Source organism: Phodopus roborovskii, unplaced genomic scaffold (assembly GCF_943737965.1).
Source record: "Phodopus roborovskii unplaced genomic scaffold, PHOROB, whole genome shotgun sequence".
NCBI lineage: Eukaryota > Metazoa > Chordata > Mammalia > Rodentia > Cricetidae > Phodopus > Phodopus roborovskii.
In genome coordinates this window covers 11,891,971-11,906,322 of record NW_026126416.1, presented here as the reverse complement: position 1 = coordinate 11,906,322, position 14,352 = coordinate 11,891,971, and the positions used below count along the sequence as shown (strand labels likewise).

At 44.1% G+C, this 14,352-nt stretch overlaps 1 protein-coding gene across 1 annotated transcript in view; it reads right to left on the bottom strand.

Moving 5' to 3' along the window:
• Positions 1 to 9,414, bottom strand: part of Kif16b (kinesin family member 16B) — a 182,505-nt gene extending 173,091 nt beyond the window's left edge. The window contains exon 1 of the mRNA XM_051183275.1: positions 9,224 to 9,414. Coding sequence (XP_051039232.1) covers positions 9,224 to 9,270 — 47 coding nt within the window. The 5' untranslated portion in view covers positions 9,271 to 9,414. The remainder of the gene's footprint in view (positions 1 to 9,223) is intronic.
• Between the last annotated feature and the right edge of the window lie 4,938 nt (positions 9,415 to 14,352).

The window sequence follows — 14,352 nt, the reverse complement described above, 5'->3', positions numbered from 1 at the left end:
GGTGCTCTGTCTTAGGTAGGGTTACTATTGCTATGAGGAAATACCACACCCAAAAGCAAGTTTGGGAGGAAAGGCTTCATTTGGATTATACTCCACCCTACAATCTCTCCCTGAAAGAAGATGGAACAGGAACCTGGAGGTAGCAGCTGACACAGACGCCATAGTGAGGTGCTGATTATTGCCTTGCTCCCCATAGCTTGCTCAGAGTTTGCTTTCTTATAGAACCCAGGACTACCAGCTACAGGATGGCACCACCCACAATAGGCTGGACACTCTCCCACCAATCACTAATTAAGAAAATGCTTTAAGGCTTGCCTACAACCTTTTGTTCTGTTTTGTTCTGTTTGTTTTTCAAGACAGGGTTTCTCTGTGTAGCTCTGGCTGTCCTGGAACTTGCTTTGTAAACCAGGCTGGCCTAGAAAGCCCAAAGATTCACCTGTCTTACAGAGGCATCTTCTCAATCAAGGTTCCCTCCTCTCAGATGACTCTACCTTGTGTCAAGCTGACATAAAACACAGGTCCCTATGTAATGACTGAATTTATGGGCAACAGTAATGCTAGGGTTATTATTGTGCATAGGAGGTGTGCCAAGCACTATTACCTCCTCTTCTTCCCAATGACCTACTCAACACTGTCTAAAGGATCCGGATCTAAAATGTGACTTCAGGACTTTTTATACTCTTATAAATGATCCCCTAAGAATTCATGTGTGTGTGTTACATGTTCGTGTATGTACTGTGTGAGGGTGCTTGTGAATGTGTTTAGGTATGCATGTGTAGAGAACAGTGGTTAATATAGGAGTCTTCCTTGGCTGCTGGCCACCTAATTTTTTGAGATGAAGTCTCTCCCTGAAGCCAGAGCTCATTGGTGTTGCTAAGCTCAGTGAGCACTTTTCCAACTTGATCCATCTCCCCAGCCCCCAGTAAGAATTCTTATTAACATTGTGAACAAAATGTAAAGAATAGCCCACAGAGCCGGGACAATAACATACATTATGTGCTTCTGGAAAACTCCTCTGTATGTTTATGGAATAATATCAAGAAAAAAAATCACCAGCAAAAGCATCTATATGAGGTCCTTTTTCAATCTCTGTGACCAACATACCTGACACAGGTTAGGAAAGTTTATTTCTATTCAAGGTTTCAGAGGGTCTCAGCCTATCATGTGAAGGAGGGTGTAGACGAACAACTCACTTAACAGCTATAAGGCCAGCACCTAGTGACCCACTTCTGGCACTTGGTTTTCACCTCCTATAAGTTCCACAGTGCCACCAGCGGGAGAAGTGTACAAAACAAGCCCATGGGGAACATTTATAATGCAAACCATAACATGCATGCCCATTAGACAGTGAAAGTCAGTTTAAAAGGCCAACTGAGCAACTGAGCGTTATTATAAAGTGGTTATTAATACAATGATACCCCCCCAACAGTCTCAATGATTCCCAGCTGTCTCTAGAACACATCCGGAAAATCATGATTTAAGGAAAGGGAAAGTAAGCCTTGCAAAATGTAAGTGACATGGCAAGTCACACAGTCAGCCTACTGAAGACTCTGGTCTTTGTCACACAGTTCTGATGCCCCCTCATCCTGTCTCTTTTTTTCTTCACTATGGTGATAGCTCTCACTTCCACCAAAGCAACCAACACCTCCCAGTACCTAAGCTACAAGCCTACACAGAAAATCCAGTAACTACCTCAGTTCTTACTGCCTGCATCTCTCCCTCCATCTCCCCACTTTGTACCTCCCTGTCCCCCAGGCAGCTCCCTGACAGGCGCTCACACCTTGGAACAAACATTCTCCTGCCTAATGAAGCCCTGAATCTCAAGCCATCTCGATTCTTCAGCCTTTTTGCACATTGACTGGTCTTCACAATTTCACATGGAACACTAAAACCAAGGATATAAAGTGTATGTGAAATGGACCCACACAAGCAGAGGAGGAGCAGACTGTATGCAATCACATCAAAACTCTGCAAGTAGTCATCTCTGATTCATGACATTTAGAGGGATTTACAACTGAAATTCCTTTAGTACAGGTCTATGGATGACACATCTATCTTAGTTTGGTTCCTATTGCTGTGATAAACACTATGCTCAAAAGCAACCTCAGGGAGAAGATTGATTTCAACTAACAACTACTAGGTTATACTCGATCATCGAGGGAAGTCGGGGTAAGAACTCAAGGCAGGACCCTGGGGGCAGGAACCGAAGCAGAGACCATGGAGGAGTACTAGAGGCCGTATGAGAGTACTACTGACAGATATGCTCTCCATGGTTCACTCAGCCTGCTTTCTTACACAATCCAGAAAGACCAGCCCGGGGATGGCACCACCCACAGTGGGCCAGGCCCTTCCATCATTAATCAAGACAATGCCCACGCCCCTACAGACTTGCCTATATTGCCAACCTGGGGCTTTTGAAACACTCAGAACAACTGAGTTTAAAGTAGACGGCCAACAGCAACCATATTGACAACACAGGACTCTGGACTTAAAAGAAAAACCCTAACAAACAACACTGCCTTCTGACTCTCAAATTCTCAAACATATGTTAAAATCCTGAAACATATTCATACCTCACTGGTACCCCAAGTCCTCCCTTCATCAGAGTCTTCTGTACATTGGAAGGACTTTAAGCCATGGGTGAAGGACTCGGGAAGTTGAAGTAAGACAGACAGGCTTAAATCCCAATGTCCTGTGTGACTGTGGCCTGATTATTTCCCTCTCTGAGCCATGGCCCTCAGCTGGAGAACGGGTTTGCAATATCAGCTACCAAAGAGCATCCCCAAGCACTTACCAGTTATGGTATTTGGTAAATGATCCCTGGTAATATTCCTGCAGTGCTCAACTCTAACTTGCCTGAGACCCCAGAAACATCTCTCCAAGACCCTGGGGTCCCCCAGGTGGTCCATCTGAACTGTAAAAGGACAGACATCACCATGTTGTATGTCTGGATGTCTGTGCCTCCACAACCACCAAACCAGCAAGTCCCTAAGGCCCAAGACCTCTGTCATCTGACAGCCCTCAGCAATGCATCCATACACAGGGCTCTGCAGGGAACCAGAGCTAGCTCAGCTCAGCACTGCCTCCAAGAGGTCTCAGTCTCTTCTCTATGCATTGAGCACAAAAGGCTCATAGTGTTTGCCTAGCATCCATGAAGACCTGGTTTTGCACCCCAACATTGCATCAAACAAGGCAAGGATGCACAAACCCAAACAAAGCACTCAGGAGATGGAGCAGATCATCCTCAGTTATAGAGCAAGTTCAAGGCCAGCCTAGGACAGAAGATATCCCTGTTGCTAGGTCAGTCATTGTCATTTGGTGGAAAGTAGAAAGGAGGTTGCCAAGGTGAAAAGATAAGAGACTCACATGACATGGAGCCTGGCAGGGAATAGTGTCTGGATAGGTTCCTTCCCATCTTCCATCCAGGACACACCCGCCCTCCCAGACTGACCAGGAACTACCTTTCTTTGGATCTTATCTTGAACTTAAAAGGGAAAGAAGACTTGGCTAGATGGACCCTGAAGGAACTGATCCCAGTCAAAATGCCAGTGGCACTCTGTCCTTCTCTTTTGAACTAGTGACAGGAAGGTAAACTGTACCTGTGATGCTAATCAAGAAAGCTAAGATCCTGCAGAAAAGTGAAAGCAGCATAGGCTCGTTTGCTGTGGGGAGCACAGCCTGTTACAAGGAACAGCCACAAGGTAGGCAGGCACATGTCCAGCACATGTCCTCAATACTTCTTTTTATACTTTAAAAAAAAGTCACAAGCAGTAAACTAGAATAATAATGATAAGATTTTTTAAAAAGTAGAAGAAAGAAAGGAAGAAAGGAATTAATTAATTTGTGATGCTAGGGATGCAACCCAGGTTCCTGAACGTGCTGGGCAAGAGCTCACCAATGAGCCACACCATTACCCCTGCCACAGTGCATCTGTACAGAGCTCATGCTATGCCAGGCACCACGTGGCAGATCTGTCTTCTTGTCTTTATCATTAGACCCCCACACTGTGTCTGCCACACTGCCGTCTGCAGCTCACCAGTCCACCTGAGATGGACCTAGTCACCCAAAACAAGCATTTTAAATGAGATAATACAATAATGTAAAATAGAAAATATTAGAGTAAATTGTACATAATGTGTGTAAATACCTGGTATCCTTTTAGTGATCTACAGACCAATTTAAAGTGCATTTCTCCTTGTGAATCAGTCAATAACCACAAAAAGCCCAGATGTGTGAGACTGCATGAGAAAGCTGTAATTATTAGCATATCTTACAGACATAAAAACTGACACTTAAGACAACTAAGTTTCTTGCTCAAATTTATGTTGTTCAGAAATGCAACCAAAAACTTAAGACCTTCTACCCTAAGGCTATAGCCTTAGGGTAAGAACAGTATCAGAAACCCTGAAGGAACATCAATGTTTCCATGAAGTTTCGGTCATCCCAGCTATTCAGGAACAGAATAAGAAAGATGGAAAGTTTAAGGCCAGCATGGCTACACGGTTAGTTCAAACCAGCCTGAGCAACCTGCTCAAAATAAAGTGAGACTTAGACTCTGACTCAAAATTGAAAGTATTAAGAGGCCTGGGGATATAGTTCACCAGTAGAGTTATTTGTTAAAATGCATGAAGCCCTGGGTTCAATGCCTAGCATGGCAAACAAACAAACAAACAAAACAAAACACCTAGGAAGGGAAATTAATAGGAAATGGAAAAATCGGGTTCTAAATTATCTAGTCCCTTGTCTTTCTCACTGAATGATTTTTTTTTTTTTTTTTTTTTTTTTTTTTTTTGGGTATGGTATTTGATATGGGCTCTAACTCTATAGCCTAAGCTAGACTCAAACTGGTGATCCTCCTTTGTGGTGATAATTTCATTTCTACTCTAACAAATGAAGTTTGTCTGAAAAACAGAGGGTGGAGCTATAGAGACTCAGCAGTAGTGGCACACACCTTTAATCCCAGCACTAGGGTGGTGGAGATGGGAAGTGGTATGACTGGGTGGAGACAAGACTCTACAGAGCAGAACACAGGAGCTCAAGCCCTCTTTGGACTGAGGATTTGACAGAGGTAGGAAATCTCTCTATTGGCTGGCTCCTTTCCTTCTCTGATCTTTCAGCATTCACCGGGATACCTAACTCGGGGTTTTTATCATTAAGACCAATTGGAACTCAAGCTACACTCCTGCCTCAACTTTCAGAGTGCTGGAAATATGTGAGCCACCATGCCCAGCTTGTTACTACTCCAAAGGGGAGGAAAAAAAAAAAAAAGAACCTATAAAAAAATTACAGAAAAATCAACAGAACAATGGAAGAACTCACAAAGAAAACAGAGGTAGGCAGATCTCTGAGTTTGAGACCAGCCTGGTCTATAGAGCTAGTTCCAGGACAGGCTCCAAAGCAATACAGAGAAACCCTGTCTCAAAAAACTAAACAAAAAAAAAAAAAAAAGAATCATGAGCAAAATTTTGTTTCTGCTAATGGCTTACTCATTTTTAGAAGTATGGCCTTCACTTTGGGCAAGTCACCTATGAGCTACAGTTTACCCATTCACCTGACATTCAGATGCTAAAACCTTACCAAGTCCCAAAGCCCTGGTTTTAAGTCAAGAGGGCAAAACCCTCCTAAATGAGTATATCATCCTCATAAAACAGGCCCAAGGAATTTGCTCCTTGCCCCATGTGAGGACATAGCCAAGGTAAGATGCTGTATCAGCCTGTACCTTGAACCTGGACTTGTCAGCACCCAGAACCATAAGGGATAAATGCCTGTTGTTTCAAGGCACCCAGCTGTATGATATTTTGTTGTAGCACCCTTAATGGACAAAGGCATTGCCTCCCAATCTGTAAAAATAGCATGACAATATGCCTCAACTACTAAAAGTTGTGCAAGGATTTGATGGCACATAGCATACTCTCATAAAGATGTCTCACCTGAGCTACAGAGTGAATTCAAGGCCTGACAGGGCAAGCTGATCAAAATAAAAAAGGAAACTCTGTCTCAAAATATGCAGTATAAATATGACCAGGGCTTTAGTTGATCTAGTTCAGTAGTATAGCGCCTGCCAGGCACATACAAAGCCCAGGGTTCAATTCCTAGTATACCGCAAAAGAAGAGGAGGAGGAACAGGAGAAGAAAGACAAACAGGAAAGAGACAGCTCAGCTACTGAATTAGGATCTCTGCCACCTGGAATGACTACTGCTACATAATCCATTGGGCAGTAAAAACAAACATGGCTGGGATCAAATGTTCACACAGGGAAGACAGGACTGCAAAGGCTCAGGACCCAGGCAAACTCAGATTGGGCCCCCTTCTACAGATGGCTCCAAGTGTTCTCACTTCATTCCAGGCCTCTTCTTGCCTTTGGTGACATAGCCTGAATCTTTCTTACTTGAAATATTAACTTTAAAACAACCACTAAATAAATGAGTAACAACTTCCTTTAGTTGTCTCCAAACATCACATGAAATTTCCCAGTCAGATCCAATGGTCCTAAGTAGCTTTTTAAAAATCACACAAGCAAGCTTGTAATCATTAACTGTACAATTATGCACGAATGAAAATTCAAATAGTGAAAAGGAAAAAGGAAAACTTTCCACCTTTGCCATCCATCTTCCTGTTTGGATCCTTATACACTGCTCCCCACAGGCCGAGCTGGCTCTCTGTCATTTTTTACTCACATAGACATATACTCTATTCTAATATATGTGTGTATATGTATGTACGTATGATGCTTTGCTCGGTCTTCTAACTTGACATTAGTTCATTTACGATGAATCCACACTTTCTACAAGCTGCAGAGAATTCTACCACATGACTTCAGTTATAAATCTCCTGTGTTTCTATATTCTGGTCACTTAACGATCTTTCATTGTTGTTGTTACCACAAAGCAACACCATCCTTATAAACACATCTTGGTAGATAAAACACAGATCCATATATTAAATTTTTAGAAATGAAGTTACCATAGCAGTCCTAACAACCAATTAACTCCAATCACTACCGTACCCTGCAGGACTCACAAATCAGGTCAAATACTTTAGGTTGCCATCAGCGTCTCTCTTTCTACTCCATTGCTGTTTTCTGGATCACTGGATCCTAAGACTACACTTGGTACCCTCACCTCTTGGACCAAGAACCTCCTTCACTTTAGTAACATTTGATACCAATAGCTGCTACAGGGGACTCTCACTCCTGTCAGAACAATGTACTCTGCTGGTTCATTTCCTAGGCAGCCAGCCCTTCTCACTGGAATCCTAAAGATAGGAAAAGCCAACGTCGACTTCCATGCTCTTCTATCCCCAAGTTCCTCTGTAGATTTCCACATGATAACTCCGGAAGCATGGAGACTTAAGCAGGATTCCAATTGCCTCAAGCAAGAAACGTGATGTCCTTGTTCCCACACACATCAAAGAAAAAGTTAAGCATGCATGGAGCACTCGCTGTCTGGACACGAGTTGGTAACTCACTTAGTGGACTTCACACGTCTGAATGGCAGAGAATGCTCTCCTCAAATCTTTCCAGCTCCTTGAACACATCACAAGCTGGTGACTCTCATAGTCTCTTGCTTCCCTCTCCCTTCCATGCAATGAGTGGCCAGATTCTACCAAGTCTGCCTTGGTATATCTACCCCACCTTCCCATTTCTGCCTTTGGAAATACTTCCTTACCTTCTGCCCCAATCCTGGAGCCACCAGCATGACTTGCTAGATACAGATATCACATCTGTCTGCCTCCTGAAGGCATATGATTTCTCTAATGTCCTACGTCCATGGGCCTAAACTGAAGCCCTATACTAACAAGACACTAAACTCACAGCACCCCTCCCAGAAGGTCCAAGTTGATCAATCTTGTCAGTGTACCATCATCCCTCCTTCATTAGACAGTGGGCTCCTGAAAGACACCAATACCTCATCTGCCTTCTATTCCAGAGCCCAGCATAAGTATTTTCTTAAGTTATCTGATACTATTTTCTAACACATGTTCATATTATTCCACAAAAAGAACTTTCATAATGTAAATCCTTACTAAAGAGAAATATTTTTAAATCATTTAAAAGGCTTTGGGATCTATTTATCTTGTATGTGCAGGTGTATAAGGAAACAAATATTCTCCTGGGACTCACACACACACACTCACAAGACCATGCACACATCAAACTCCCTAAAAAGTTTTAGAAGTAACTTGAAAAATCACACACACAAAACTCATGGACTTCCAAAAGTGCTGGTATTTAATGGTTATATATCAGGATAATGGCTCTCCTACTTGCTGACAGGAAAATAGATTAAAGAGAGACCAGCACAATCTCTTGATTTTATGATTTTTCTGGTACCCTCGTTGGCTGCTGGAACCAGCAAACGATGAGCCCCAGAAGTTGACAATATGACTCAGGGAGAAAGGCCATTTGGTAAGTCAAATGTCCAAGAAGTATAACAGCAATAAATACAAAGGGTTTTGTGTGGCCTCTGCCCGGCAACTTGGAGATTATCCACTTAAACGTACTTCATTCTTTGAAGTTGAGTCCACTTAAAAGTTAACTTTCTCAGCATACTTTCTAAGCTGATGAGGAAGTCACTGAAAAGGTTTTCAGACAGTCGGAAGACGAAAGTCACGCTGCAAAGCAACACTTTGTAGGAAAATATAAGAGGTTACACTCATTCAAATGTGTTCTCGATTTTTAACCCCCTTAACCTCAGCCACACATGCCACGTGACTCTCCTTCAAGTAGTCAAAACTTTGTGGAAGTTTCCTCATGCCCCAAGTAAACCTTAAGAACTGCTAAGTTACTGATTGGGTCCATGTTCAGGGACTGGAAAACCTCTCCAGATCAAAAAGTAGCATGGTATTTGAAACGTCCGAGTTGGCACAAATGAGGTTTTGCCTGACAGCTGGAGGAACCACTGACACTACCATGATCCCCCAAATATTTTCACTTCACGAACTTGGTCCCTTGGTGTTGTTTAAGGGGCGACAAGCAAGCCTCGCGTTACTGGGACGGATGCGTGTATGGGAATCTCCCCAGCCTAGGGAACACGTTCCCTCAGAGTCCCCTTCAACAAGGGAGTCCTTTCCTCACCCTGGATGCCAGGGGCACTGGCAGGGCCAGGTGGGTCAGGGGTTTGTCCCTTTTAAATCCAGATTGGCCTGTGAGGGGAGCTGGAGACCGGCGGGCTGCCCAGGGTTAGGGTGTGGCGAGGGTGGGGGGCAGGAGGCCCCACTCACCTGCGATTCATGGGCCGAACTCTCACGGCCACCTTGACCGATGCCATGGCTCATCCCGGCCCGGCCCGCGGGGGCTCGAACCAAGCCTGCACCCCGCGGCCGCCGGCCACTCCAGCGACTGTGCCCGCGCGCCCCCGCCCACTTCCCTGTCTCCCGCCCTTCGGGACGGGCCGACCTGGAGTTGCTAGGCGGCCACACCTGCCAGGCCACTGAGCATGCCCAGAGCGGCTCCCGCCCGCGTGATCCGCGCACCGGGGTTTGGCGGCTGCCCACGGCGCGAAGGGGCGGGGCCCGGAAGCCTGGGCACCGCCTCCTGGGTGGCCTCGCCTTGAAGTCAATGGCATCCAACTGTGCGAACTAACCAGGAAAGAAAAACCCTATTAGGCCTTGAGAGACAAGGAAAGGAAGAGGACTCTATTTTGGGACCTTCTCAAAGAATCTGAATTACCAGAAACAAGCTTTGCAACCATTAATTTGGATCTGGCTTAATCCAGCCGGTGCTAGTCAACCCATCTGTCTTGCTGAGTAGTCATAAAATCGTAGACACGAACAACTATTAGGGACTTCTCTCAGAAAGGTCTAAGCATGTGTTTTGACCCCACAATTTTAAGGTACCAACGAAACAAATATTGAGGCTGTTTTTGGCTGATAGAAATGTTGTATTGGCTGGAATTATATCTAAGGATTTTTCCCATTGTTGTGAGTTTAGCGATTTAACTTTGGCCACTGTCTGATCAAAAGTGAGGACACCCGCTTTCTTTTAAAGAAAGCCTTTAGCATCAGTAATAACCTCTTAGCAGGCTCTCTTCCTGCTGCCTTAGACAACCTTGAGCACTTAGTTAACATGCTGGTCACAAAAACTCAGGCATCAACCCTGTCTTAGGGCAGCTCAGGACTTAGACCCACCCTCCTCTAGGACTCTGACCTTGCCTCTGGATTGGCTGGAAAATGTGTAGAAGACTAGCTTCCTGACTTACACTGCCCCTCCCTCAAGATCTCTAACTCAGCCACAGCGGAACATTCAGCCCTCAGAACCTTCACATCCCCACTGTTATTTCACACTCCCGGGCTTATGACTCGGATTCACATGGACTCTTCTACAAAGCTAAGTTGTGGTGCTCCCACACTCCCTGCAGTAACCAGAGCGGGCTCCAGGTGGTTGGCTCCAGCTCCGAAACAAGCTATGCCTTAGCGGGCGCACCACTCTGAGGCGCTGCCTCGCCTGCAGACCTGGAACTCCCAAGGGTTTAGAAAATGGATAAAGTCAGATGACAGATATGCCAACACGTTGTCCCCTAGCTCCAGGAGTCGTCACCTCATGGGCTTTCCTAGAATCCCACAAGCTAAGTTAGAACCAGCGTGGTCTCTTTGTTCCGGGCACTACAAAGAAGGGACGCTACTGCTTGGGTAACTCAGAGATGTGTACAGAGTCAACCAATCAAGGGCGGGAAAACTCGGAGTGCTGGAATTGGTGAGCCTGCGCAGTAGAAGAAGCGGCGGGCTCGTCCAGGCGCCGCGGTTAGCCTAGCAGCTAGCAGCTTTGGCAGCCACGAGCAGGGGCGGAGCCCGCCGTCTACGGAAGCTGTTTGGGGGCAAACTGTGGGACGCGCTCTCAGGCAGGAGGGACTTCAACATCCAGAAAACCAGTTGCAGTATCACTGCTACAACAAAGAAGTATAAGACGTCTGTACTCAGCGACCACAAAATCCACCCCACTCTTAAAGACGACAGTGTTAAGCAGTAATTTACTTGTTACTGTGATTTCCCCGTACCTGATTTTTGTTTGAATTTGCGGTTATGTAGGCTGCTCTGTCCACTATTTCTAGCAGCCTGCATGTTCATAATCCTCCTCCATTTCCAACACAAAACCGACAAGGTGCTGCGGCCCACGTAACCCAAACAGCAGTCCTGAAGATTTCAAGTTAGAAGCAGCGAGGTTTCTCACCATAGACCTGACTGAAAAGGCATCCCCTTGATTAATTTACTCTGCACTTCGAAGAAAGAAAAATTTACAGAGTGAAAGGGAGGGTTTTAAGATAAGGGACTTGCTCTTCTTCTCACAATTTAGTTGAATGCTCTGGTTTCCCTTTTGTTTCCGCTTTTAGAAATTTTAAACAGTCTCCCAGGACTTCGCCTACACAGAAACTTCCTCTGGAAGTCAAGTATGGGGATGTCCGAATGCTAAACATCAGTGTAGGGAAGGACACCTGCCAGGTAGGCAGCTACTCAGAAGAGATGCCTAATTATCTTGAAAGTCCCTAAGCTTGTATGGAGGCAGGGCAATCTATAAAGTCGACCCTAGTATAGGGTGCAGCTATAGTAACAGCTAAGAGTTTGATGGTATTAGAAATCACAGGTATTTTGTTCTAAACTGAAACTGTTACAGCTCTCTCAAATTTTGACTCTGAAATTATGCCACTTGTGAAACTGATAATATAACATATTATTTAGCGAAAGTACATATATAACTTCCTCACACTTATTTTCTATATTTTAGTTCTTGTATTTCAGGAAAACTGAATTTTCTTTTGGATCTTATATCGTTTATTTGATGGATTTTAAAATGTTGAACTGGAGAGATGACTCAGCAGTTAGGAACACTTGCTTCTTTCATACAAGAATTCATTTGCCAGCTGCCAGCACCAACATCTGGCAGCTCTCAACCACCTGTAACTCCACTCCACTCCAGATGTTCCAATGTCCTAAACACACACACACACACACACACACACACACACACACACACACACACACACAGATTCAACAGAGGGACATGACAAAAGACATCTTTATCATATAGAAGGAACAAACAGACTTTCTTCCCTTAATTCTCTAAACATTTGGTAACCACACCTTAGACTCAATTTCCCTTTAATCCAGCCTTGAGGGTCAAGAGTAACCACACCACTTAACAAATCTGTTTTTATTTAGGTAAGACATATACTACCAAGGTCAAAACACCCTACAGAACCAGGCGGTGGTAATGCACACCTTTAATCTCAGCACTCTGGAAGTAAAGGCAGGATGGTTTCTGAATTCAAGGCCACCCTGACCAAAATATATATATACACACATACACATGCTGAGCAGACTGTTAGGAGAGAACCAGGGAGCAGCATTTCACCATGGTCTCTGCTTCACTTCCCATATCCAGGTTTCTGCCTTCACTTCTAATGACTGTGGCCTGAGAGTTTAAGATGACCACACCCTTTCCTCACTAATGTGCCTTTGATCAGTGGTGTTTTATCACAGCAACAGAAACCAAAGATGGCTGCAAACCAATAAGCAAAAGTGGTCTGCTGGTTTTCAAGAGCTGTCAATAACAGAAACAGAAATGAGAGGCACCAAACACAAATCCAGCATGCTTTTTATTTCCTGTTATGAAATTTAAAGGTGTGGTTAGAATCTCCAGACTTACTAAATGTTAAAAGGAAAGGTAATTTGAAATGTGATGTGTACCTTGGAGTCTGAAAGAAAACCTAGGCAACAAGGTAACTGTAAAGTCTTGCTTAGTGATTTCAATAAAGCTATAAGCAGGACACCCTGAATACCAGTTTTCTTTTATAGCAAAGTGAATGAAGAAATCACAGCAGATTCAATTTAATAGAAGTGATCACCCTAAATTACAGTCATTTTATATACTAAGATGAAAAAGATTGTTTTCAATTGCATATAACTATACCTATGGTCACAAATGGTTCAGAATTGATAGACTCCATAGAGTTGGTGGCAGCTTCTCACCTCCTTAAGGGCAAAAAAACACACCCCGCCCTTCAAAGGGGCAAGGAAGGGTCTCAAGGACTCAAGCTTTCTGAAGACAGGCTTTGCAGGAAACAGAATTTGAACTGCCAAGATGGCAAAAGCAATACTTTACATAAATGTTTTGAGTTATGAGAAGTTCTCACTTCTCAATCAGTGCAAAAGCCCCTTTACCTGAAATATAATGTAAAGGTTTAAAAAAAATAACCACACAGAGGATGCAGCTAATGGTAGACCATTGCTTGGTGTGTCAACAGGCTGGGTTCTGTTTCCAATGCCAATTATAAAAATAGTTATAATTTGCCCAGCAGTGTCCTTCTGCTGTGCCTCTTCATTGGAGTGGGCTCTGCTCCTACATGTCTTCAGAGATGGCTGTGGAACTTTCTTTGGCTCACAGAATGCAGCAGGGTTGACTTCCTGATATCTATAAACCTTGGCCTCAAGAAGCCATGCATGCTTCAAAACTCATGTTCCATGACCCCCGCTACTATTATGTGGCCAAGTCCAGGGCAGCCTCCTGACTGATCACATGACTCAGTCAAACCAACCATGAAACCAGTAACCAGTTAAGCATCAGACATGTGAAGAAGGCTACCCAAGACCAGGTAGTCCCAGCCAAATTAGGGACAGATCATATGTGACCAAAATGGGATGAGAATGACAGACCCAAACCAGACTAATAGAAATACCACACTGACCAGTAGCCATTGCTGAAGCCCCAGGGATTTAAGGTGTATGTTATTGGTCACATAAGGAACAATGCAATTGGTAATCTTGTAGAAATGTGAGTTATAGGAAAGTACTGGCAAGCAGGGGCCCTACTCAGATTTCTTTAGGATTACAGTTGAATTCTCAGTATCCCCATGGTCATTTGTTCATTTATTCCTGAATGCATCAAGGCAAAGTGACCTTGGAAGCCTGTTTCCTCACCTGGCTTTGGAACGTCAGTCAATACAGCAGATTTGTGGAAGCATGGGTGTTCCCTGAGCACGTGTTCTCCATACCTGACACTCTCTGTTCCCCAGTCCTTTGCTTGGGCTTTAACTTCCTGGTCCTCTCACTGTGTCCACTAGCAGTGATCACTTTCTCCTCTGCATGCTGTATTGCATAGTTGGCCTTACTCATTTGTGACTTGCTGGAACCAAAGCACAATTTCTTTTGAGGCAGGGTGTAGCCCAAGCTGGCCTAGAACTCTCAATCCTCTTGTCTCCCCAGCTTCAGTGGTATATTTTCAAGCTTGTCTTTCTGTATCTCTCTTCCAATAAGATTGCAAAGCCTTTAAGGATAAGGAATGGGTCTCTATATTCCAATGATGCCAGGTTTGTAAGTAGTCAACTTGACAATTAGTAAAACTAATAAATGTATTACAC